The following is a 27,568-nucleotide window of genomic DNA, read 5'->3' as shown; positions in this document are numbered from 1 at the left end:
CCTTGACTTGTATTAGAAATTTAAAAAATGATGAATGTTTGTCAAGCCACCACATTTATTTCTAAAGCGCTTTACACAATACAGATTGTGTTAAAGCAGCTTCACATACACCGTAACTGTTAAAGGTGCTCTACGTAACTTTTAGCGGCCTCTAGTGGTGATGTTTCAGATTGCAACCAAATTTTACAAGAGCGCTCGTGCTCGAACTCATAGACAATACCGTTTATTACGCAAATATCTCGGCGAATACTTGACGGATTCGGCGAGCACCGAGCTCGTTGGGACCATCTAGTCGAGCTGAAAAGAACCATATAAGTTCCATAGTTTTTGGTGGTGTTTTCGCGGAGATATTAGCAGAAAACCATCGGGCGCGCTGCAAAATTGCGGACGGCGGTGACGTCACGATCTCAGAAGAAAAATCGCTCGTATCTCTGGAACGCAAAGACCCAGAGAGCTCAAATTCGGGGGAGGAGGTCCCAGGGGAACCCTTGCCCGAACGCTAGAGTGGCGGGCCTCGGGGATGCCCCCTACCGGATCGCCGTTCGCTGGGACCCCCGATTTCGAACGGCTATAACTCGGGGAGCCGGGCGAGTTGGACCTCGGGGGTGGGCTCGTTCGAAAGGCCCCGTCCAGCACTACGAACGAGTAGAGTCTTGGGAATATTGATCAAAGATTGACTGAGATATAAGCCGATAAACGTGCGCCTTTAACCGGACGTAACTCCCTGACCGTCTACAATAGACTGTATATAAGGAGAGAGGCTCGGGAGCGCGCATACACGTCACATCCGGTGGATTTCGCGGTAAATCCGACCCGGAGACTTCACATAGAAATAGGAATACTGGCCTTCAGAGGTAATAGCAAAACTCGACAAGTGGATCATTTTAATGTGTGATTACAACCCCTTCACACACAGGCAATAAAAAAAGGATTCATTTTAGAAGAAAAGTTCCATATAGCACCTTTAATGTTGCAGAATTCATCAATTATGAAACGAGTTCAATTCAGCTGTAAAGCAGCTTTATAGAAGACAATACTCACTCAGATCAATTCAGTTTCTGCTCTCATCTGATCAAAAGATGCAATCAAATCAATAATTACTGAATATTAATGGTCCTTTGAGCCTTAATTTATTTAATGGTCTGCTGCATGTTCTGCTCCTAAATATCTTCAGCAGAGGACGACACACTCACACACACACACATACACACTCACTTTCACAGGCCGCTTCCACCAGCTCGACCTTCGGCTTCAGGATTTCGAGCACCGACAGCGTCTCCTCACACAGTAACATGCATTCAATCCTCAGCTGGTAACTGTGACAGTTAAATAAAGACACACTCAAGTCTCAACTAGAAAGTAAAGTTAGTCAGAAAAAATGTTTTATATTGGCTTGACAAAGCCTTGACTGAAAGAAACTTTCAGTCAAGGCTTTGTCAAGCCAATATAAAAGTTCTCTCTAAGCTTCCTAGCATGTTTTAAATTGATTTTAAACTTATTTCTAACACCGTTACAAAAGAACTTCAGTTTGACGTGGTTGTCGCTTTAAAGCTCTAGGTCGGAGATATTGTCACAGAAGAAACAGAAATCCTGTCTAAGCTTATTAATCAAGCCAACATAATAATAACTGCCTCATGCATAACACTGGAAGTGTGAATTTGAAGCTTCAGAATGTGGTGAGTTTAATGCAACTTTACCAGGGTACAGCCAGCAATAAGAGGTAAAAGCGGTCCACATTGGCCAGTTTGTCTTGATCTCCTTGAAAGGATCTTAAGTTGTCAATCTGGAGAAGTAGAAGAAATAAAGTTAAAAAATACAACACTTAACCATGACCAGAGTGGACTGCATATGTCAATTATGCAAATGAAGCTCAGTAGGACAGTTCAGGGGGTTGTACTGTTAATTGATCATTAGATATATTAAAGTGCCCCTATTAAGGTTATGATGATATTACCTTCATGTAGTGTGTAATAAAAACTGTTTGTGAATGCAAGTGGTCGAAGGTAAATGTTTTTGTTTCCTAAAAATAAGAAGCGTCTCTTAGCTCCGCCCTCAAACACTAGTGTCTCTGAGACTGGGAGAGTTTGGTTTGTGTTGTTCGTGTCGAGAAGACGCTGTTTTCTGCTGACAAAGCAAGTCCAAAAACGGTAAAACACACACCATTGTTACTGTTCGTATCACTGTGTGTCAAGAGCTGAGATTCAGATATGATAATGAGCGTTCTGACCAATCAGAGCAGAGCAGCTCTCAGAGAGGCGGAGCTTAGAGAGACTGAGTCCTTGATCGAAGCGTTTCAGACACTGAGAGAAACGAGCTGATGCTGCAGGGGATATTATGACAAAATTAAAGTGTTTTTGACCTTGGATGCATGTAAACCTGGGGCCAGTTGCATAAACATAGCCAATATGTTAAGACAGTGTCTTAAGAACTAGTATGACCAACTAGCAGTTAGTTAGGGGTAATCAGTCTTACTGTTCGGTATCAAATTAGACCAATGTACGTTTTTATGTAACCAACTTTAAAAAGTTATGAACAGTCTTGAAGAAAATAATTTGATGACTAACTTGTAGGACTAGTCTTAGCAGTTTATGCAACTCACCCCTGTTGTAGGAGACTTTAAAACAAAACTAGGAGTCTTAAAAATAGCATAATAGGGCACTTTAAACATTTCCAGTGGACAAAAAGACAGAAAACATAGATTGTGAGCCTTGTTTTCATTCGCATCAAGGTCTATGAATCTGAAATACTTGTGAATTGTCTTTTCGATTGTGCATTTTATTGGGAAGTACCTCATGTTTTTCCGGAAGCAGTTTCACGAGTTGTTTCAAAGACTCGACGTCAAATTTTGAACAATCTCCTTTCAGCAGCATCGCCACAAACTCTTCATAAGAGCTGTTTGGGAGGGAATCAAAGATCTTAAACGTCTGGCCACACTAATCTTAGAAACACACACCAATGATGAGTCAGAAACGTCTGATCTTACCACTTAAACTGCTTCAGAAATATATTCAGGTTCAGATTCTTCTTGGCATCAATAAAGGAAATCTGAGAAACAGGAGAAAAAAAAAAAATCTATGAATGTTTTTCATGACGTTAAAATCAACCCCATTTATTAAGTTCCTGTTTCTACTCTGTGATGATTCAATCTAAAACGGATTCACAAACTTTATCATCCGAAACCATTTGAGCTCAAATATTAACTTACGTTATTATTTCAGTAAATTAACGACACACTCGCAAGTTCACGGTTCTCTGATGTTGGTTAAAAGTCACATGACATGCAGATAAAAAGTTTTTTTAACTTTGGTTTTACATTTGTAAGGTTTAATTATTTGCTTTTAATCAACTCATGAACTGACCAAGGCTGCATTTATTTGATCAAAAATACAATAAAACTGAAATATTATTTCCAATGTAAATCATCTGTTTTCTATGTGAATATACAGTAAACTAATTTATTCCTGTGATCAAAGCTGAATTTCCAGCATCATTACTCCAGTCTTCAGTGTCACAAACGTGATACACTACCATTCAAACATTTAGGGTAAGAAAGAAAGAAGTTAGAAATCAACACTCTTCTTTATTAGACACATTAAATTGTCTAAGTGACAGTAAAGACTTTTATAAATGTTACAAAAGATTCTTTTTCAAATAAATGTGTTCTTTTGATCTGTCTATTTATCAAATAATCCTGAAAAATAAAATGTATCAGTTGAGTTCACAAAAATCTGAACTGTTTTCAATATTGATAATCATAAATGTTTCTTGAGCATCAAATCATCATATTAGAGTGATTTCTGAAGGATCATGGATCACACTGAAGACTGGAGTAATGATGCTGAAAATACAGCTTTGATCACAGGAATAAATTACACTTTACTGTATTTTCACATAGAAAACAGCTGATTTACATTAGAATAATATTTCAAATTTTTTACTGTATTTTTGATCAAATAAATGCAGCCTTGAGAAGAGCAGAAGAGACTTTGAATGCATTTTGGCCGGTGTTTTTATCCAATGTGACTTGAAATATTTCCCTCAGTTCATGCATTCCCTGTGAAATGAACTCATGACCTGCGCTCTACTATTCGAGCTTCAGCTGCGTGATGCATTTGTATTAAACTTCAAACCTCTTTTAGTTCTTTCTTGACAGGGGCGGCCAGGCTCTTGTCTTTGGGCTCAGCCACTGGCAGACAGAAGAGCTCCTCAATGCTGCTGTAGTTCGGCTCCAGGGGCGAATCATTCGGGACGGAGGCCCACATTGAAGGACCGTCTACTTTGAAGAATGAAAAACAAACACAGTCTCAGACATGTGCAAACTAGCTTCAGATGTCCCACGTACAGACACGTAAACTGTACTGCACACACACATGACAAGAGCTGATTGAAAGCATCAGTTTCAGTCTGATTATATGGTGTTATACAAGAGAAAATGAATCACTGGACTTGATCTTTGAAATATAGACAGAGTTTGCGAGAGGCAGTTAAACCACCCATGAGCAGAAATGTAAATTCTGAAATAATCAGTACTTTTGGACAGAGAGAAATTGTAAATAAACTAGTGCTGTGAAACGATTAATAGCGATTAATTGCATCCAAAATAAAAGTTTGTGTTTACATAATATGTGTGTGTACTGTAATTATTTTGTGTGTATATATATATATATATATATACACACACGCATGTATATATTTGCATGTATATATTTATCGAATATAAATAACAAATTTTCCTTAAAATGATACATGCATGTGTGTATTTACATATACGAAATAATTATACACAGAACACAAACGCATTATGTAAACACATATTTCTGCTAATTTCTTCCATGTTGACTGTAAAGCCACATCAAACTCAATTATTACTACTAACTACTAAACTAATTCTGCTCCTAAAACGGCCCATTAAAAACCCATCAAACTGTGGTTGGTCACTTTACATGTCTATTCTTGTCTAAATATGCCGTTATTGGCCAAAATATGCTGCAAACTTTAAACTTTATACTGATAATCAAAAGTCTGGCTAATAGCGGTGTTATTTAAATAGCATTAGTTAACAAAAATAACCCTGGCTATTGCATTATACATTTATATGCATTTTAAGGAATGCATTTTTTCAGCTCATGTCAAACCCAGTCCTGTTGGGTTTCTCCCAGATATGCTGGTTGAGTCTCACCACTAAGTGCTCTGGAGTTGAGTTTCTGCCAGTTGAGTTTCTTCATCCTGAGGGAGGGGTGAGGGCCGGTCTTCACCGGTGCGCTGTAGTATTGACCAATCGGATTAAATGTCTTCGCCACGATCATGTCGCTCATACCCGGAGGAGGAGGAGGTGGTGGAGGCACACCCATTCCTGGCAGAGGAGGCGGTGGTGGAGGCGCACCCATACCAGGTAAAGGTGGAGGAGGTGGAGGACCTACAGAACCCATTCCAGGTAAAGGTGGAGGAGGTGGAGGAGGAGGAGGAATCATCCCTGATCCAGGTAAAGGTGGAGGAGGAGGAGGTGGAGGAAGCATCCGTGATCCTGGTAAAGGTGGAGGTGGAAGCATCCCGAGTCCTGGTAAAGGTGGAGGTGGTGGAGGTCCAGCTCCTGTTTTGAGAGGTGGAGGAGGTGATGGTGGAGGAGTAGATAAGGTCTTTGTGGGGGTGCGCTGTGGTTCTCGGTTGTTGGTTGATCTGCAAGAACATTCAAGTTTCTCGTCTTTGTCAGTCTGAACGGCTTGATTCTTTCTTTTGTGACCGTTAACCTCAGAAGAACCTTTGGGCGCTTCCTTCGCAAAGACGAGACGCTGCAGAATCCTCTCACACGAATCCATCTCAGCTGAACGGAGAGAACAAGAAAACCTCATCAGCACATTACCGCCAAAATGAAATCTCTGGACAAAAACTTACAATACATAAATACATGAGGACATTAAGTAAACATAAACAAGCAAGTAAATAACTAAATAAATTAAATATTAAATAAATAAATATAAGTAAATCTATATGTAAATAAGCACATGAATAAGTAAATAAATATGTAAACAAGTAAATCAATGAGTAAATTAGCGATTAAAACTAATGTGTAAATATATAAGTAAATAAACAAGTAAATAAGTAAATTAATATAAGCAAATAAATAAGTAAAATAATATGTAAACAAGTAAATCTAATAGTAAATAAGCAAATAAATTAGTAAGTTAATATGTAAATAGGCAAGTAAATTAATATGCAAATAAGTCAATCTATAAGTAAATACATGAGCAAGTAAATGTAAATAATGAATTAATTAATATATGTATATAAACAAAGTGAATAAGTAAATCAATATGTAAATCTATAAGTAATTAAAGAAGCAAAGAAAAAAAGGTAGCATGTAAATATAGAACTAAAAAAATAAGTGTGTGTATATGCAAATAAATAAAATAAGTAAATAAAGTAGTAAGTTAATATGTAAATAGGCAAGTAAATAAGAAAGTTAATTTTGTAAATAGGTAAATCTGTAAGTAAATATACAAGCAAGTAAAAAGAAAATAAATATTTAATTCAAAATAAATAAAATAAGTAAATAAAAAGTAAATGTATATGTAAATGAGCAAGCAAGTTTCCCTTAGTTTAAAAAAGAGCTGTGATAACGACAGCCAACCCACGACATTTCTACAGCTGAGACTTCCTGATCAAACCTAGAGACATGCCTCAAATAAAACTGAGCACAGGCCAAACTCAAAGACTACCAATCAGCAGGTCCGAGTTTTCCCTGAGAAACAGACTGAAGCGTCCGTCATGGGGAACTCACAGCTCTGAGCGATCAGTGTGGCCCGGTTCGCCAGCGACTCCAGCGCCTGCCAGATATCCACTCGCTCGGGACCCAGAAGCAGCAGCGCTTGTGTTATGGACAACAGCTGGAGCGATGACGGGAAACTGCTCACCTGCAAACACACACACACGAGTTACTGATCCAGGTGTGGCTTCCAGAGAAACCAGTGAGAATTCCCATTAAACACAGTGCTCACCTTATTAAAGAGAGATGTGAAGACTTCTAGATGGTTGCTCATGTCGATTCCTCCATAAAGCCTCAGGAGCTCGTCCTCATCCTCAGCCATGGCCTCTTCAAACGCCTCACACTGGATGATCAAGTCTTCATCGTCCTCTTCTCTAAACACACACACACACACACTGCTATAACATTTCCACATGAACTTGAGTTTTATTTCATGTTTAAATTCCTGTTGCACATTTAAATGAATTCAAATGAAACTCACCTAAGCTTTGGCAGTAGTTGAAGCAGTTGTAATCCTGGTGAACGAAAATAAATGTAGTATCCATAAATAATGCTCACAAACATCTAAAGCTCTGTGCTGGAAAGCTCAGACCTGAGTTGTGCTAAAACACAAAACAGGAGGCGGAGCTAGTGTAATAAACAGGTGAACACAATTAAGACTTGATCACTTCTGTTTGCTACTGCATACTATGCATACTATTTTTGCCGTATGCAATATGTATATCGTGCACAATAGGTAATATAATAAATGTAGCATACTTATATCCGAATGCATGGATATTGCATGCTGTTTCACATGCTATTTTTAAACAAATAACAGGCAGCATTCAGTGTACACTGTGCAGTAAGTAGTATGCTATTAGGGTTGTGTTCTAAAAAGCATTCTTCTACACTACTCATACTATTTTTGCAGTATGCATTATGTATACCGTGCACAATAACTTGCACACCCAAAATGTGTAATATAATAAATGTAGCATACTACTATCTGAATGCATGCTGTTTCACATGCTATTCTTAAGACATTTAGGCAGCATTCAGTGTACACTGTGCAGTTAGTATGCTAGCATTCTATAATATTAGGGTTATAGGGTGGGTACTAAATAGCATTCTTCTATACTAATCATATATTTTTGCAGTATGCAATATCGTGCACACCCAAAATGTGCAATATAGTAAATGTAGCATACTACTGTCTGAATGCATGCAAACTGCATGCTGTTTCACATGATATTTTGAATAAATAACAGGCAGCATTCAGTACAATGCACTCAGCCCAATAACCCTAATATTATAGCATACTACTTATTGCACTGTGTTATAAATAGCAATATTCTACACTACTTGTATTATATTTGCAGTATGCAATATGTTTATCGTGCACAATAGGTTGCACACCAATACCTATTTTTTCAGTTGGTTGAAATGCTCAATATACAATAAGCAACCATTTTAACACACTTTACTCGTTAAGTGATCCGACTGCAGTTTATTTAACTCTAATTAACATTAAATTAAATGTGACAATGTCTGAATGCATGCATGCATATTGCATGCAGTTTCACGAGCTATTTTTTTTAATAAATATTCAGTACACTGTGCAGTAGTATGCTAGTATTCTGTAATATTAGGGTTACAGGGCTGTGTCTAAATAGCATTCTTCTATACTACTCATACTTGTGTTTATACTGAACAGTCAGTAGTATTTAGTGTAATGTACCGATAAACTCCTTGCGCATCTTGTCTCTTTGCCGCAGGTCGTCGGCGCTGAAGATCAGGGCGTTTATGACGCTCAGAAGGGTCACCATGTAGGGCACGTTATCAGTGGCTCGTAGTTCGCTCATAATCACACTGAATCGATACTGCTGCGTCTTCACAGACTGTCAGAAAAACACAATGCTGTCTCACATCACCGCTAATGACATGCACACTTTATCTTTAGACATCTTATCTTTAAAGAGCATCTCTCCTGGTGTTGAGATCAGTCCAGTCATCTGAAGAGCGAATAATCCAGCAGCTCAAGTACAATAATGATACATGATGCAACACGGTGCAAAGAAATATACTCAGTTTTTCAGCACAAATATCTAAACATTCTTAAATTAAGATACATTTACTTGAGAAGCAACATGACAAGATAAATTATCAAAATATAGCAAGTTTGTGCTTAAAACAAGAACAAATATCCTCCAATGGGGTCAGAAAAATTTACTTCATTTGAAGGAAAAAGTAAATTGGCAGATGTTTGTTCTGGTTTTAAGTTTAAAGACTTTATTTGGATACATATTTCAGAAAACAAGAATTAATATCATGTGATTTTTCTTCTCAAGTGAAAAAAGTTTTTTCAGAATACATAGAATTTGGCACCGCATTTTCTTAAGCTGTGCCCCACATGACGCACTATACACTATACACTTAAACACTATGTACTTCACCGTGTAGTGCATGAACTTTATTTTGTCTTTCAACATCAGAGTCTGAAAGCCCGTGATTAAGGCGGTGACAGTCGAGTGCATGGAGTGTCCAACGTTCCACACTTCGTTTTTTGGGTTAAATAAGTGGATCATCGGGGAACTTAAAGTGCAATTTTCAGTGTGAACGCATGCATGCACTACTCGCACTATTTATTTATACTACGAAATGGCGTAGAATAGTGCACAAGTACGTGATTTGGGACACACCTTTAGTATTTTTGTCTTGTTTTTCAGCACAAATCAAGATAATAGATCATTTACTTGAGAAGCAAAATGACTTCATTTTGATACATTTTGTTTCCAGAAAAAATACTTTTAATATCTATTTACCATCTTAAGAGTTCATGCTTAAAACAAGAACTAATATCTGCCAATGGGGTCAGAAGAATCAACAAGATTATGTTTCTGATATTTTTGTCTTGTTTTATCCATGAAGACTTCAGAAAACAAGACATCTCTCACTTTGCTTCTCAAGTAACTGTAAACAAGGCAGAAATAATAGGTTTTTGTTTTTGTGTAAATTCTGAAGTGTATTTTAAGTAACATTGTACTGTTCCCCACACACTGATGAAATCTCATCACAGAAGACACTTTCGAGCTGTATGTCATCGCTGTCAGCCGTGTCAACACCAGACACAACAAAAGACTCTCTTTCTGACCTGAGTTCAGGGCATGTTCATAAACATAGCCATTATGTTAAGACTGTGTCTTAAGCACTCGTATGACCAACTAACGGTTAGTCAAGGGGCGACCAGTCTTACTTTTTAGAATCAAATTAGACCAAACTACGTTTATATGTAACTGACTTAAAACTGAATGAATGAAAAACTGTGATGACTAACTTTTAAGACTAGTCTTAGCAGCTGATGCAGCCGGCTCCTGATATCAGACATACAGAAGATCATAATCCAGAGAAGCACTTGCCTTGTAATGGTCCAGAGCGTCTAGAGCGAGTCTGTGTCCCTCGTCGGAGAACATGCTGAGGGCCGCCAGCAGCTCGAACACCTGCTTCTTCACCATGGTGTTGGACGTGTCTAAAGCTGCAGGGAAAGGGAAAGGAGACACTGAGTTTGTAGCTTCCTCCACCATCATTTTCTCCCTCTCCACTTTTGGGAAGTGTTAGCTGCTTATTTTGGGTGGATGTAACGTGAACTTTGCACTTCTGATGGGTAAAAAAACAGTCTAAGCATGTGATAGGTGTGAACGTTGAGCAACGCAGATACTGCTGTGTAGGAATGCGTGTTTTCTGAATTGATCTCGACTGCCGGAGAGTCGCTCCACAGTTTTAAAGCAACAGGTGGAGACGTTTAGCAACTATTGCATATTAGAAGAGAGAAGTGTGAACATTTGAGTGAGTGAAAGATATTTGGGTGAATTATTCCTTTAACCTGTTCCTACATGTTGCTAACACTCTATGGGACAAATTGTGAAATCACAGCAAAAAAAAAAAAAAGACTTTATATTTTATATACATCTAAGACTAAAATCCCTTTCCAAAATTACTTTTCTACATCTTTTTTTAGGCTGTCATCATATATAACTGACTCGCACACATTCAAATGCATTTTAACTATCTGAAAAGTTAGTGTTTCAAAAAAAAAAAAAAACATTAAAAAGATTTATCAAAATTCCATTTCATCTGGTGCTACTGTTTCATTTGGAACTCGCATGTGAAACTGACAAACTCCGATGCAACATTGTTTCTTTCATGGAATTGACCTATGGCTAAGCCACGCCCCCTCCACTCACTCGGACAAACAGTCAACATTCGGTGACGGGCGCTATGGCAGCTGTCACAGTAAGAGACATTTCACGGGAGGCAATTGATGATTTTTGGAGAAAGAAAGATTATATATCATCTTGAAGTCACCAAAAGGGCATTAACTATGCATTGGAGGGTTATATTAATAATTTTATTGTTGAGAAGGTCGATGAAAAGCTTCAGCTCCAGGCAAAAATGTGTAAACGTGATAAACCACATCTCGTTGCCATCATCATCTCAGACAACAAGATAGAGAGGATCAACATTGTTCATGCACTGCAGTATTTACATGAATCATTCAGCACAACATTGCTAACATTTGTTATCTCGGTTATTTACATACGTTTATATACGTTAATGAAGCTAAGTGACATGATGTACAACGCAGCTAGAAGCTAACGTCAACGTTTTCTAATGTTAGGCTAACGTTAGTCTAACGTTACGTTAGAGATGTTAAAGATAACGTTCAAATACGTTGTTGACTTAGAACAGATGTAGACATCCTTGTTTAATAAGTGTCACCCCACTTTTTTGGAATATACATGAAAATGCACATTTCGAACTTAAATGGTTGTGAATCAAGAATGCTTTGGAATATAGACGAAAGATTGGTCTTGTTTTAAAGAAGACATTTAGCAGATTTTTGTAGAAGTGAAATAAATTGAGAAAGTGAAACAGAAAAACAGTTATAGAAGTTTGAGTTTATGAAAATGTACAACGTAAAAAAATGAATTATTCTTATTTTATATAAAATATATATTTTCAAAACCTGGGCGACTCTAAAACTGCAAAAAAAATCAAAGCCAAAAATCTGAACAAGTTGTGTTTCAAATTTTAGGTTGATATCTCAGTAAATGAGCTTTCAGTGAGATTTTGTTTGTGCGCAGTACCAAACTTTTTCACTAGATGACAACCAGACTCCATTACTGCCCATATAAGGGCGCCTCCATTTCCATATGTGTTTTGAGTGATATGAACCATTATTTCCACAATTCTCATACAATTTATGAAGTAGACATCCTATTCAGAAGTAATATGAGAAGTTTGGCAGATTTTGATATGAATTCAACCTTTAAGGAACACATAAAAAGAACACGCATGTGTGTTATAGCTTCCTGCAACAATGGTGAATCTATCATTTTTTCCTTTATATATATATATATATAAAAAAAAAAAATTCAGACCTTTTTTTCTAAAATAATTGAATGGATGCTATCTTTTGAACTCTTGGCTTGAAAACAAACTGAGGTTTCTACCCTTCTTTCATGATTTTTCATGTTCATCACTATTTCAAAATAAAGGTCTGAACACGCCTTAGTAGTATGAAAATATTCTTGTTGCAAATTGATAAATTACTGCTCCTCTGTAATTAATTTTGAAAATCAATCACCAAATATGGAAACTAGAGATTGTAAGCTTTCAAATGATATATAGTTTGTCATGATTAGTTTAGGTTTAGTATAGGATATTACTGTTTTAAAAATGTAATGGATTTGGGCCCACCGGTGGGCCGGTGACACTTAGGGGTTAATTCTTGTTTAATTTATCCACGTTTAGTTGGTGTTGTGGTCTAACGTTACCGCATAACTTAATCCAGAGCAGACATGCCTTATCTCGGTTGAGATGTTTGGGAAAGGGTAAAAAATACACACCGTCGCCCTGCCTCTCGGGATACCGAGTGTCGGAGTTGCATGTACCCCATGCACAACGTTTGACCATTTAAAACTTAAAATGACAAGAAGAAACATTTAAAAACGAATGAAAACTGACTAACTGCAATGCATTTCAATGGATGTGGAAGCAGAGAATGTCCGAGTGTATTGGGTTGGCTATGCGCACTGTGATTGGCTCATTGCGTTTGGGGGCGTGGCTTAGCCATAGGTCAATTTTAAATCAATGATTTGTAGCACAAGTGAAATCAAAGGCTCTTCTTCTTCAGTGTAGCCCACACTTTCCTCAAAAGCCTGATGATCATATTTGATACTCATGATTTTTCTAAAAACAGAAACGGCCATTAACTGCCATTATAAAGCTTGGAAGAGTCAGGACATCTTTTTTAAATAACTCAGATTGTATTCGTCTGAAATAAGTATGTCATATACACCTAGGGATGACTTGAGGGTGAGTAGGCTAAATCATGGGCTAATTTTCATTTTTGGGTGAACTATCCCTTTAACTAAGGTAGTTAACTAATGAACTTTTTTGTAAAGTGTTACCGAAATGCATGTATCGAGGGTTTCTAAGGTTAAAGGATTAGTTCACTTTTAAAAAAACTTTTGCTGATAATTTACTCACCCCCATGTCATCCAAGATGTCCATGTCTTTCTTTCTTCAGTCGAAAAGAAATTAATGTTTTTGATGAAAACATTCCAGGATTTTTTCTCCATATAATGGACTTCAATGGGGTCCAAACGGCTCAAGATCCAAATGACAGTCTCAGTGCAGCTTCAAAGGGCTTTAAACGACACCAGACGATGAATAAGGGTCTTATCTAGAGAAAGATTTCAAAAATAAATAAAAAAGTTAATGTTTTATAAGCACAAATGCTCGCCTTGCTCTGTTCTGTGATGCACGTTCGTGACTCTCCTGTTCGAACTCGTTCATCAAAATGAACGAATCTTTTTTCGAGTCATTTAGTTCATTTCGTTCATTGAATGAACGAAATGACTCGAAAAAAGACTCGTTCAAAATGAACGTATCTTTTTTTGAGTCATTTCGTTCGTTGAATGAAAATTAGTTCATTTTGATGAACGAGTTCGAACAGGAGAGTCACGAACGTGCATCACAGAACAGAGCAAGGCGAGCATTTGTGCTTATAAAACATTAACTTTTTTATTTATTTTTGAAATCTTTCTCTAGATAAGACCCTTATTCATCGTCTGGTGTCGTTTAAAGCCCTTTGAAGCTGCACTGAGACTGTCATTTGGATCTTGAGCCGTTTGGACCCCATTGAAGTCCATTATATGGAGAAAAAATCCTGGAATGTTTTCATCAAAAACATTAATTTCTTTTCGACTGAAGAAAGAAAGACATGGACATCTTGGATGACATGGGGGTGAGTAAATTATCAGCAAATCTTTTTTTTAAAAGTGAACTAATCCTTTAGGACAGTGAGAGTGGTTCTATATACCCTGAGACAGCTTGCGCACGTATCCCTCATTATCCATGATGAAGTGAATCCCAGCGGACGAGTTCATGACGGCCTTCACACAGCTAACACACGTGAGCTGCAGAAGAGCGTCTGCGATCCGAGAGCATCCGCGACCCGACAGCCGGTCCAGCGCCTCCAGAAGCAGGTCCAGGCCCGAGAGCTCCAGGAACTGACCCATCCAGGCCTGGTCACTCTTCTCCAGACGCTTCTTCAGGCCGGTGTAGTTGACCACGCTGGGCACCTGCAGGAGACGAATGCACAGCTCGGCCTCGGCGTTCTCCAGGTTAGCCTCCTGAGAGCCGTCCGAGTCCTGAGACGAGCCCAGTCGACCTCTCACAGCCAACCACTTCTTCTGCACGCCGTCAGACTTCCCAGACATGATGAAGATGAAGAGAGAGGAAGCTGCTGCGAAGACATAAAGCAGAGAAGACAATTAGACAAACAATAACAGTAAAACTGTTTCATCTACGCACACAGAAACTCAAAGCTCTTCATGACAGACCACCAAAATAAAAGATCAGCTCAACTATTATAAATTATAACGGAAATTTTGTATAGCACAAAGTACATCTAAAAGTAATAATAATAATAATACAATTTATTAAAACATTACATTTATTTATTTATGTATTATTATTATTATTATTAAAAAAGGTGATGAGAAACAGAACTTGCATAATGGATTAAAATGGATAAAAAAATATCTTGGTTTTATGATATTCCTTATAATAATAATTGATTAAAACATTAATAATAAATTTAAAAATTACATTAATAATAATAATAATAAAATGTATTAAAACATTAAATTTATTTATTTATCATTATTATTATTAAATAAGGTGCTGAGCAACCAGTCAAAAGTTTTGGATCAGTAAGATTTTTAATGTTTATAAAATAAGTCTCTTCTGCTCACCAAGGCTGCATTTATTTGGTTAAAAATACCAACAACAAAACAAAACAAAAAATAAAAACAGTAATATTGTTAAAAAGTTAATTGGGGAATTCAGGCTTGTGAAGGAGCTCCGTTTCCACAGCGACCGGTTCCAGGTGTAACTACTACAGGTGACAGAGTCGAACCTAGAATCTCAAGGATCCACACAGGTTACCGAGAGCCATTTTCTTCAAAAGAGCGTCTGGCAATTTGTCTGAGGTGGGTGACTTATTGTATGGTGTGTTCACACCGAACGCGAATAGAGCGTCAAATACGCGTCTATCGCGTCTAGTTAGACGTTTGAACATTCGCTCGAGTTCAAATTGCGCCGGGCGTTGCGAATGACGCGAATTGGGCGACGCGTTTGCCGCGAATGTATTCCGCGCAAGTTGAAAAATTTGAACTCGAGCGAATGTTCAAGCGTCTAACTGGAGAAGCCGCCGCGCTCAAGTCAAAAAGTCCGTCTTAAATTACAATTTGATGTAAATTTAATTAATGTAACAAACCTTAGCAGTAAATAAGAGAAGAGTTTAATAGCGGTTAGTTAAAGATCCTCTTGTGTTGTCTGAGGATGCGCGGCAGTCGTCATGGTAACTCTACTCTATCAACCGCCACTCAGAGTTCAGAAAATGCAGCTGCAAACTCATTATTATACATTAAAGTCATTTACATAAAAGTTATATTACATCTAAACGGAAATAGTCGTATGTAGGTAAAAAAAAAAGAAGGAATATAAATAATTTTATATTTATGTGACCCAAGTCCAACTATAGCTATGTAGGGCGGTCACAACTTTTATAAATCAATGTAATGTTTTAATAAATTATTATTATTATTATTAATGTAATAGTTTAATAAATTATTATTATTATAAGGAATATTATAAAATCAAGATATTTTTTCATCAATTTTAATGTACATAATATGCAAGTTCTGTTGCTCAGCACCTTATTTAATAATAATAATAAATCAAAAATTATAAAACCACTACAGTATGCAAGTTCTATTGTGCAGAACTTTCTTTGACAAAAATAAAAATGCAATATTTTAATTTTGCTGTAAATTATTTGTTATTTTTCATGTGATTTCAATGTAAAAAAATTATTAAACTGTTACATTTCATGAATTCATTTCTTTAGACACAATTTTTGATGATAAATTTGTGTTGAAACAAAACACAGAATACAGAAAAACAAAGAATTCTCAAGGTCAATGCAATGCATTTTCTTCCCCATTATTGTATGAAATGAATATTGTGATGAAAACTGATTTCGAACGATATGGGAAAAAAAATACTGAAATAACTATTTAACAAACAGCTTATTCTATGCTAGAAAAGAGTTATTACAACACATTTGGTGCTTGTCGTACATATAAAGCAACTTAGTAAGCAGCAAGACACATGATAAATAAAGAGGACCTATTATGCTCTTATAGAGTTTTTATGTTGTGTTTTTATTCTCTACTAGAACAGGTTTTCCTGCTTGAATGTTGATTATTCTCCTCATATTCTCCATTGTTGCGGCTCCTCTCTTCCCAGTCTGTCAGTAACGCTCTGTTCACTTCCTGTCTCTGTGAAGCCCCTCCTCCTGAAAAGCACACTGTGCTCTGATTGGTCGGCTGGATCAGTGTGTTGTGATTGGTCGAGCGCTTCGAGTGTGTTTGGGAAATGTCCCGCCCCTTTCCATAACCGCCAGTTTAACACACTACTGACTAACTCAACCAGGCCCCGCCCCTTTATTCTGCGCATTAATTATTATAATGAGGAATATTGTGGCGTGTTCGTTCCCGGAAGAAACTCGAGACTAATGGAGGCGTTTCAGGGAGTTCAGAAACACTGATATAGAGGAGAACTGGAGCTTTTTCATGCTCAAACTGCAACACTACACACTAAAGCGAGATGAACATAATAATTCTCCACTTAAAACACTCATATTGAGCAAGACATCAAAACTAGGCTTAAGGGCGCAGAGAGGTCGGAGCCTCGATCAGAAATGCCCATATTTAGAGGAAATTAAAGCACAGGAAGGAAGAATAAAACTATCCGGCGATGGATGTCTGATCAGTCCAGACTCGCACAACTCAACACAACAGGAGCTTTTCTCATCTTTCATCACGCAGATTCACCAGTTTCCAAACCGCACTGACTCACTGTTTCTCCAGTGTTTTACAGTGTAATGCTGAAGATTAAAGCCTCTTCTTAATAATTGTGAAGCCAGTTGAAGCATATCTGTTAAATATGTGCTGAAAGCATTGTAAGAACACACCCATAAACTAATCATGTACTGAAAATTATAATAGCCTAAGTTATGAGAACATGTGTTTTACATTTCTTTAACTCATCAAAATAAGTTAAGCAACTCAGTCTCGACAGTCTCAAAAACACGGTTTGAAATCGCTGGTGTTTCTGACGTCACAAACGACCTTGTAACCAATCAGATCAACGTGTGATCATCAACCAGTGGATCTCTGAGCTGAGTGAGTGAGTGGAGGCGGGCACTTTATTTTTTTATGACAAATAAAACACATTTAAATTGAGCGACTTTATGTACACTGTTCAAAAGTTTGTGGTCAGGAGGACTTTTAATAGAAAAGCAAGGACACATTAAATTGATCAAAAGTGACAGTAAAGACATTTATAATGTTACAAAAGATTCGATTTCAAATAAATGCTGTTATTTTTAGAACTTTATATTCATCAAAGAATCCTGAAAAATACAAATGTATCAGTTTCCACAAAAATATGAACTGTTTTCAACACAAAAACATGTTTCTTGAGCATCAGATCCTCATATTAGAGTGATTTCTGAAGGATCATGTGACACTGAAGACTGGAGTAATGATGCTGAAAATTCAGCTTTGATCACAGGAATAAATTACACTTTACTATATATTCACTTAGAAAACAGATGATTTACATTATAATTATATTTCACTGTTTTACTGTATTTTTGCTCAAATAAATGCAGCAGAGACTTTTTCAAAAACACTGGTCGATTGCTACAACAAACCACTTAATTTTCCAAATCAGCCGCTTAAAAGAGAAAAGCAATTTCAGAATGATCCTTGACTTCTTACATAAACACGTGTTTGTTACAGGATAAAGTCTATTGTACATCCAGCCGTATCCATCTAAACTGCTGATTCAACCCAATCTCTATCTGATTCACACACACACACACACACACACACACACACAAGCGCTGGAATCCGTCCCGTCAGCGCATCCACTGTGGACAAAAAAGCCGTCATGCCACAACCAAACAAAAGTGCCAGACCATCTTTGGCACTGGATTCATTTTTCCTCTTTCTGGCCCAGTTTGTTCTGGCCAAGGGAAAGGACGACTTCAGCTTCAAAGCGGTTTAGATGGAGAAGTGTTTAGCTTGGGAACATTCCAGACATTCCCGTTATGTGGATTTAAAGTGAACGTGAAGAATGAACACTAAGAAGAAATGTTACACAATGTTACAATGTACCTCCTCCTAAGTTATTGATATTCTTCATAAAGGTGAAACTCGAAAAATTAGAATATGGTGCAAAAGTTCATTTATTTCAGTAATTCAACTTAAAAGGTGAAACTAATATATTATATAGACTCATTACATGCAAAGTGAGATATTTCAAGCCTTTATTTGTTATAATTTTGATGATTATGGATTACAGATATGAAAACCCCAATGTCAAAATTAGAATATTGTGAAAAGGTTTTCATATCTGTAATCCATAATCATCAAAATTATAACAAATAAAGGCTTGAAATATCTCACTTTGCATGTAATGAGTCTATATAATATATTAGTTTCAGCTTTTAAGTTGAATTACTGAAATAAATGAACTTTTGCACCATAGTTGTTCGAGTTTCACCTGTACATGTAAATCGTGCAGTAAATCACACACACCTACTAGACTACATCACGTCGTGAATGTGTAGGTGTGTTTCTGAGAGAGACATAATAATATCGGATGACACATCTCTAAAAACAACAATCACACACACACACACACACACCCTCATCCTCACAGAAGCACCTGGAGCTGATAGAAATCACACACACAATCTGATGAAATGCCAATCATACTGTTGTGTAAAAGCCCTCACAGCGGTGGAGATTAAGCACACAACACTCCCTGTCTGTGGACAAATTGCGCAAACATTCATGTAAGAATCTCGCGTGTGTGTGACTGGAATGTGCTTCACATCGACACTGAAGACTTCAGCCCTCGGGTCACACACTTCCAGCACGGAAGGAAAGACTTTCACATGAAGGGAAACTCACAGAACAATGAGAAACACGTCTTCAAATGCCTCAAAGTCATAAAATCAGGTCATATTTCTACACAAAATTAAACAGATAAAAAAAAAAAAAGTAATTATACTGTACGTTCCTGAAGCATATTTTTCAGGATGATTAATACACTTATTTTCATGATATTTTCCTTTGATAATAATTTTTAAACCTTACAGATCGCATTGCATTGCTAATTTTTGTGGGTGGAAGTGTCAAGAAAATAATGCCATAAAAACACATTTTCCTTTAATATTCATTTTAACATTTTAACTTTAAAAAAACAAATTGAACTGGGTCTTTTTTAACGCTGGATGCTTGTTTCCGCCACTGAATAACAAATAAAAGGGCTTTTTTTTTTAGCTCAAAAAGACTTTTTTCTTTCTTTCTTTTTTTTACAGAATAGCGTAATATAAAGTTAGAATTGTTAGATAGAAACTCACAATTGTTGTCTTTTTTTCCTCAAAATTAGACTTTAGAACTTTAGTAACAAGATATAAAAGTGCAAATCTGAGAAAAAAAAGTCAGAATTGTGAGATAAAAACTCAACATTTTAACTTTAAAAACCAAAATGCATTGTTATTTGTTATCACTATAAAAAATGCTGGGTGGTTTCAACCCAACTTTGGGTCAAATATGGACAAACCCAGCCGTTGGGTTACATTTTTAAATTGCATTTTTAATCCAACGTTTGGGTTTGTCCATATTTGACCCACAATTGAGTTAAAACCACCCAGCATTTTTTAGTGTTCATTCAATCAAGATTTTTAGACCACATTTCAGAAACCATTCATTCCGAAATCCAGATTATTCAAATGGATTCACATTGAAAAGCTGTTCTGTGAACAAACGCTTTTGAAACGCATCTGTACCTATACTCATATTTTGTACTACACTATAAAAATGCTGGGTTGTTTCAACCCAACTTTGGGTCAAATATGGACAAACCCAGCCGTTGGGTTACATAAATTGCATTTTTAATCCAACGTTTGGGTTTGTCCATATTTGACCCAAAGTTGGATTGAAACAACCCAGCATTTTTTAGAGTGTAGGGATGGAATTGTCAAGAAAATAATGGCACAATAAATCCAACATTGCTTTACTAATCATTTTAACATGTTAACTTTTAAAACCCAATTGCATTGCAATATTTTCAGGTGAAACAGTCAAGAAAATAATGCAACAAAAAACGTTTCTTCCTTTCAAAAAACTCTATATTGTTATATTTCGGACGTGTTTTGATGAGATTCGCCCTACACTTCACAGAAGCACAAACAGTCTGAAGGTTATTTCTCTAAACACTAAAGCGTCGTCTTCTCTGTGCTGACCTTGATAAAGCTAGAGGTCAGAGGTCATGGGCGATATGAACAATACAATCACATGTGTTTGTGACAAACTAGCGAATATTGTGTGAAAAGTATTCATATCACACAATAGTGGAAGACCAGAGAGCCATATAAGCCCAGAGACTTCACAGCTCGCTCATCTCACCGGAACCGATCACGCTTTCTCCTCTCCCGGGTGTCGCTTACATGACACAATCTAATGGGAACAACAGCAGCAGTTTCCTGTCATTTAATAAGCACACTTACATAAAACACCACGCATCGTGCCAGAATGATAACAGCTTGCAGAGAGCAAAGCAATGCAGTTTGGGTTTTGATGACTGGATTAATTATTCAACCTCAATAAACTAAACGCTCTCGCCACCCTCTCACTTTATAATTATTCATCATCAACAGGAGTCTAGAGATTTAGACATCATTCAGAACAATAAAAACACAGCGATGCATCGCCTCATAAACATATAATAATATATGCACATACAGGTGAAACTCGAAAAATTATAATATGGTGTAAAAGTTCATTTATTTCAGTAATTCAACTTAAAAGGTGAAACTAATATATTATATAGACTCATTATATGCAAAGTGAGATATTTCAAGCCTTTATTTGTTATAATTGTGATGATTATGGCTTACAGATATGAAAACCCCAAATTCAAAATTAGAATATTCTGAAAAGGTTTTCATATCTGAAAGCCATAATCATCACAATTATAACAAATAAAGGCTTGAAATTTCTCACTTTGCATGTAATGAGTCTATATAATATATTAGTTTCACCTTTTAAGTTGAATTACTGAAATAAATGAACTTTTGCACCATATTCTAATTTTTTGAGTTTCACCTGTATATGTGCATATTTGCCTTTCGCAGACACTTGAAATCAATAGTTACGGTCAGAACTACAACAAATGACCAGCGACTGACAAAATACTACAATTACTGCTTAACCCTCAGACGGTCTTCGTTTCGGAGTCACACTTGTTATCTTCCCGGTCAAAAGTGACTGGACACCTAAAAATGAAACTTCCTCCATCCCAGTAAAACCAATGCAATTTATTTTTGTTCTATAATATTTATTCTTTTTAATTTAGTATTTTGAGACAATCTGATTGAACTTATTCATATTTATGCAATATTTATGGTAAATTTTTTGCCATTGAAAATAATGAATTTTTTATTTTATTTTTTATTTATTTTCCTTCTATGCAGTATTTTCGGTTAAAATAGAGACTAGGCTTTCAGAAAAAAGAAAAAAAAATTATTAAACATAAAATTAAATAAATCATGTTCTTGCATGGGTTTACCACTAGATGCCTGTATAGCTCTAAATGGAGATGCTTGTGAATTCTAGTTGTTTTTGGACCAAATTACTTACTTTTAAGACGTGGATTATTATTATTATTTTTTTTAGAAATTCTCAAATAATACTTTTTGCCAAGGTTTATAACATTTTATTAATTATTATTTTAATAATTTTAATAATTATTATATTAATTATATATATATATATATTAATTATAATTATTAATTATGTTATGTTTTTCACTCTTGATGTTTTAGAGTTTCACCCCTTCATTGCTGAGCACTTTTTTTCTGCATCCTGGCCGATTTGTAGATAATTTTTGTGTTTTTGTCAATTTCCCATTCATTTCCTATGGGGGTCATTTTTGACCGAAGACCAAAATCGCGACTAATTTTTTTACGACCACTTAGCATGCTCGGATCATGAACTCAATTTTTTTGTGTGTTCACATACCTAATGCCAGAAAAGTCACCAAGTTTCGTAACATTACGATGAAGCTGTGATTTTTAGAAATTCAAAACAGAAAATTATTCGGTCAGAAATGACCGAGGACCGTCTGAGGGTTCATAAAGGCTCTTTATTGGCATGTGTGATTCAATGAAGAACCTTTAACAATGTTTCCAATACAATCACGTGTGTTTGTGACAAACTTGCGAATAATGTGTGAAAAGTCCAGATTGAGTCCATATAATATAAGACTACGTAATATAATATAATACTATGAAAAAAATGGTTCTTAAATCACTGAATCACTGAAAGGTTCTTTGAGGATCCAAAAATGGTTCTTCTAATGATTTTCTGCAAAAAAAAACAACTTTTTTGTTTAAGATTGTAGATTAAAAACGCCTGATTTTGTCCCTCCATCCATGATGAAACAGGGTTATTATCCAGAGCAAATACATCTGATATAATTCAGCTTCAATTCGGCACAACCTGTGCTTCACATTAAGAGTTAGCGGTGGGCGGATCATCCAGAGACACTGATGCTTTCAATACTGAGGTTGTATCGAAATATCGATATTTTTTAAAGGAAATGAATACTTTTATTCATCAAGGACACATTAAATTGATCAAAAGTGACAGTAAAGACATTTATAATGTTACAAAGGATAATATATCCAGCCACTGATACCTGTTATCTGGAAGTGGATCCATCTAGCATTCAACGACTTTTCACCAAAGTGCACACGGGCAAGGCCACAGGCCCTGATGGCCTCCCAGCCTTTTTGCTCAAAAGCTGTGCAGAAGAACTAACCATGGCATGGTGCCCTATTTTCCAACAGTCGTTGAATACTCATACTGTCCCAGCTCTGTGGAAGAGATCAACTATAATCCCACTGCCTAAAAAATCAGGCGCTTCAGAGAATAATGACTTTCGTCCAATAGCTTTAACCTCAAATGTAATGAAATGTTTTGAAAAATTTGTTGTGTCGATACTTATGAAAGATGTTGAGTCAAAATTGGATGTGTACCAGTTCGCCTATAAGCAAGGACGTAGCACTGATGACGCAATCCTTTGTATCTCGCACTTTATTTCTAAGCACCTTGAAAACATAGAAGCTTATGCTAGAATCTTGTTTGTCGATTTTAGTTCAGCTTTTAATACAGTGCAAACTCATGTGCTTTTAAATAAGCTTAAAAACATGAATGTCAATACTATCTTAATTAAATGGTTTTATTCTTTTTTAACTGACAGGGCACAGCAAGTGAAGGTTAATGAGACACTATCAGAGATTAAATACTGTAACACAGGAGTTCCTCAGGGTTGTGTTGTTTCACCAATACTCTTCACATTGTACACAAATGATTGCAGGAATGTACACTCTAATAACCATATAATGAAATTTGCTGACGATACCGCGATCCTAAGCCTTTTGTACAAGAAAACGGACTCTTCTATGTATCAAAACGAAATAGACACATTTGTTAAATGGTGTGACACCAACCAACTAATTTTAAATATCCAAAAAACAAAGGAGATGGTCTTCGACCCGAGGCAAGTTACAGACCACAAGCCAGTGGTCATTAAAAACCAGGAAGTAACTCAGGTGTCCTCATACAAATATTTAGGTGTCCATATAGACTGTCTTCTTTGTTGGAATACACATGTTGATAACCTGTGTAACAAACTACAGCAGAGGCTATATTTTTTAAGGCGCCTAAGGTTGTGTGGTGTGAGCAGTCGTATCATGATGATCTTCTATCATGCCATCTTAGAGAGTGTCATCCGATATGGAATTACTGCATGGTTTGGCAACCTATCAGTTAAGGTGAAAAATAAGCTTGCTAACATGCACAAAGCAGCCATGAAAGTTATAGGGAGGAGAGAATATGAGCCTATACAGAGCCTGTATGATCAGGCAGTTATAAAACAGGCTATGAAAATTAAGTCAGACCCTCAACATCCCCTCTTTCCTGAATATGAAACCTTGCCATCGGGAAGAAGACTCCGTGTACCAAAATGCAAAAGTAATCGCTTAAAATTATCATTCGTGCCAGTCTCTATTAAGTTGCTGAACGATGTGAAATAAAACTGTGTGAGCACTTCAGCACTTTACCTGTGATCTCAGTGCAATAGGGCAATGTGCAATATATATACTAGCACCTTAGCATATGAACTTTACAAAAACTTCAATACAATGGATGGAGTAATTTCCAACAACCATACTAGCGCTTAAGCACTTGCACTTTAATCCATGGAATTGTGCTGTCAATTATGTCTCTTTTTCTTTTGTCTATATTTGCTTCTGTTTGTAATTTGTGATGTTTTGTATGATGTTCATTTTATGAAACAACTCTGCACTGCGCCCAAGCAAAATTTCCCCTCGGGGACAATAAAGTTAACTCAATATCAAATAAATGCTGTTCTCTTGCACTTTCTATTCATCGAAGAATCCTGAAAAATACAATGTATCTTTTTCTAAAAAAATATGAAACCGTTTTCAACACAAATAATAATCATAAATGTTTCTTGAGCAGCAAATCATCATATTAAAAATTATTTCTGAAGGATCATGTGACACTGAAGACTGGAGTAATGATGCTGAAAATTCAGCTTTGATCACAGGAATAAATTACATTTTCCTATATATTCACATAGAAAACAGCTGATTTACATCATAATAATTTTTTTATTTTTTTAATTACTGTATTTTGGATCACATAAATGCAGCCTTGGTGAGCAGAAGAGACTCTTGAACAATAGCATACATGTAACATTTGTCATGTTAGGCTAGTTTTGATAATTAAAAGTTAAAGTGGATTGTGTTATGTTGTGAGATTGTTGTTAATAAATCTGTCAGAAAAAAAAGTGCAAAAGTTTGACCAAAATATATATTTTTTTATGAGTTTGACTAATTGCGTCAACAAATCAGAAAATATTTTATGGTCAAGAAAATGAATTTAGATTTAGCATATTAATATTAATCATGACACTGCTGTCCCCTTCATGTAAGTTAAAGCGCATGCTTTTAAAAGCAAAAAGTATCGGTATCGGCGATGCTGTTCCTGTATTTACTTGCTAATCGGATCGATACCAAATTTTGCAGTATCGCCAAACCTTAAGACTTTTCTCAAGTCCAACAGGGAGAAGTGAGAGGATTGAGGCTCTTCAGAAGCTTCTCCTACACATCTGATCTTCACACACACACACACACACACCTCCCACACTGATGCTGATGCATTACACCCACACAGTCGAGTCAGACTGGGACAAGAACACTCAAGGCTTCAAATGACTGCCACGATGGCAATTCTATGAAAACCATCTTTACAGAGCAGATACAGAAACTTTTCTTCGATGAAAACAAGCTGTTAACCCTCTGAGTGATACAAACAACAACACACAAACACGTTCATGACACAAGACTTCAGCTGTTTGGCTTCATATAAACGCAACTCTTGTATCCGTGCTCTGATGTTCAGGAGATAAATCTCAACACAAGCCAAAGACAGTGAGTCTTCATCTCCTAAACATGGCGATTCCTCCTCCCGTCGCCATATGCATGATGCATAACAGATTTAGGACACTACTAAAGTAATACCGCAGATTATTGAAACGAAATGTGTTTGCATGGTGAAAAGCAATCATAAAGACGTGAAATATTGACTTGTCCTACCTGATTCAGTGAATGTCCTTTATGGTGTGATGCAGAGGAGCACTGATGTGAGGAGGACACACATGCGGGTGTTTCTCCTGAGAGTTTGAGACATTCCGGGTGGATGAGAGTGAGATTGTTGAACTGACTCACTCACTCTAGCTGTGCTGCGTCTGACACATGTGCTGGCCACGCCCCCCGAGACTAGCGGGGCGTGGCTTAACTCGCGCCTCCGCCAATCAAAACAAACCGGCTGTGTGCGGAATGGGATACTGGAGCACTGCATAGGCCTACTATATAGTACACACTGCACAGTGTATCAGTGTGCTGTGGAAGCTTAAAAATCAATAAAGCCACTGAATAAAACATAAACTACTGAATAAAATAATTTAAAGAAATTCACACAATTCTGACTTTTTTCTCTTTTTCTCAGAATTGTGTGTTATAAAGTTAGAATTGTTAGATACAAACTCACAATTGTCTTTTTTCCCCTCAAAATTGGACTTTAGAACTCGCAATTGCGTATTATAAAGTCAGAAACTTAGAGAAAATGCAGGATTGTGAGAAAAAAGTCAGAATTTGTAAGATATTAACTCGCAATGGTTAGAAAAAAAGTCAGAATTGCAAGATAAAAACTTGCAATTGCGGAAAAAGTCAGAATTGCGAGATATAAACTTGAAATTCCGAACAAAAAGCCAGAATTGCGAGATATAAACTTGCAATGGTTAGAAAAAAAGTCAGAATTGCGAGATATAAACTCACAATTGTAAGAAAAAAAAGTCAGAATTGCGAGATATAAACTTACAATTATGAAAAAGTCAGAATTGCGAGAAATAAACTCGCAATTGTAAGAAAAAAGTAAGTATTGTGAGATATAAACTTGCAATTGCGAAAAAAGTCAGAATGGGGAGATATAAACTTGCAATTGCGAAAAAAGTCAGAATGGGAGATATAAACTTGCAATTGTGGAAAAAAACCCAGAATTGCGAGATAAAAACTCGCAATGGTTAGAAAAAAAGTCCGAATTGCAAGATATAAACTCACAATTGTAAGAAAAAAAAGTCAGAATTGCGAGATATAAACTTACAATTATGAAAAAGTCAGAATTGCGAGAAATAAACTCGCAATTGTAAGAAAAAAGTAAGTATTGTGAGATATAAACTTGCAATTGCGAAAAAAGTCAGAATGGGGAGATATAAACTTGCAATTGCGAAAAAAGTCAGAATGGGAGATATAAACTTGCAATTGTGGAAAAAAACCCAGAATTGCGAGATAAAAACTCGCAATGGTTAGAAAAAAAGTCCGAATTGCAAGATATAAACTCACAATTGTAAGAAAAAAAAGTCAGAATTGCGAGATATAAACTTACAATTATGAAAAAGTCAGAATTGCGAGAAATAAACTCGCAATTGTAAGAAAAAAGTAAGTATTGTGAGATATAAACTTGC

The 27,568-nt window shown here is 36.3% G+C and overlaps 1 protein-coding gene across 7 annotated transcripts in view; it reads right to left on the bottom strand.

Annotated features, from left to right (window-relative positions):
* inf2 (inverted formin 2) overlaps nt 1-26,286 on the bottom strand; it is a 39,772-nt gene extending 13,486 nt beyond the window's left edge. For 3 of the 7 annotated variants that reach the window (XM_056251586.1, XM_056251588.1, XM_056251587.1), the window contains exons 1-13: nt 26,142-26,286; nt 14,130-14,555; nt 10,162-10,277; nt 8,484-8,643; nt 7,245-7,278; nt 6,996-7,137; nt 6,779-6,911; nt 5,180-5,821; nt 4,131-4,273; nt 2,984-3,045; nt 2,790-2,892; nt 1,698-1,783; nt 1,216-1,316 (exon numbers count right to left, since the gene is read on the bottom strand). In XM_056251586.1, the coding sequence (XP_056107561.1) occupies nt 1,216-1,316; nt 1,698-1,783; nt 2,790-2,892; nt 2,984-3,045; nt 4,131-4,273; nt 5,180-5,821; nt 6,779-6,911; nt 6,996-7,137; nt 7,245-7,278; nt 8,484-8,643; nt 10,162-10,277; nt 14,130-14,529 (2,122 nt within the window). In that variant the 5' untranslated portion in view covers nt 14,530-14,555; nt 26,142-26,286. Of the gene's footprint in view, nt 1-1,215; nt 1,317-1,697; nt 1,784-2,789; nt 2,893-2,983; nt 3,046-4,130; nt 4,277-5,179; nt 5,822-6,778; nt 6,912-6,995; nt 7,138-7,244; nt 7,279-8,483; nt 8,644-10,161; nt 10,278-14,129; nt 14,556-26,141 lie in introns of all 7 variants that reach the window. The other 4 variants (XM_056251592.1, XM_056251591.1, XM_056251590.1 and 1 more) reach the window with 3 other exon arrangements.
* Between the last annotated feature and the right edge of the window lie 1,282 nt (nt 26,287-27,568).

The sequence above is a fragment of the Rhinichthys klamathensis genome, unplaced genomic scaffold (assembly GCF_029890125.1).
Source record: "Rhinichthys klamathensis goyatoka isolate OS25496 unplaced genomic scaffold, OSU_Roscu_1.1 h1tg000085l_1, whole genome shotgun sequence".
NCBI classification, from domain to species: Eukaryota; Metazoa; Chordata; class Actinopteri; order Cypriniformes; family Leuciscidae; genus Rhinichthys; species Rhinichthys klamathensis.
The sequence above is the reverse complement of the archived record's forward strand: the minus strand, read 5'-3'. Positions and strand labels throughout refer to the sequence as shown.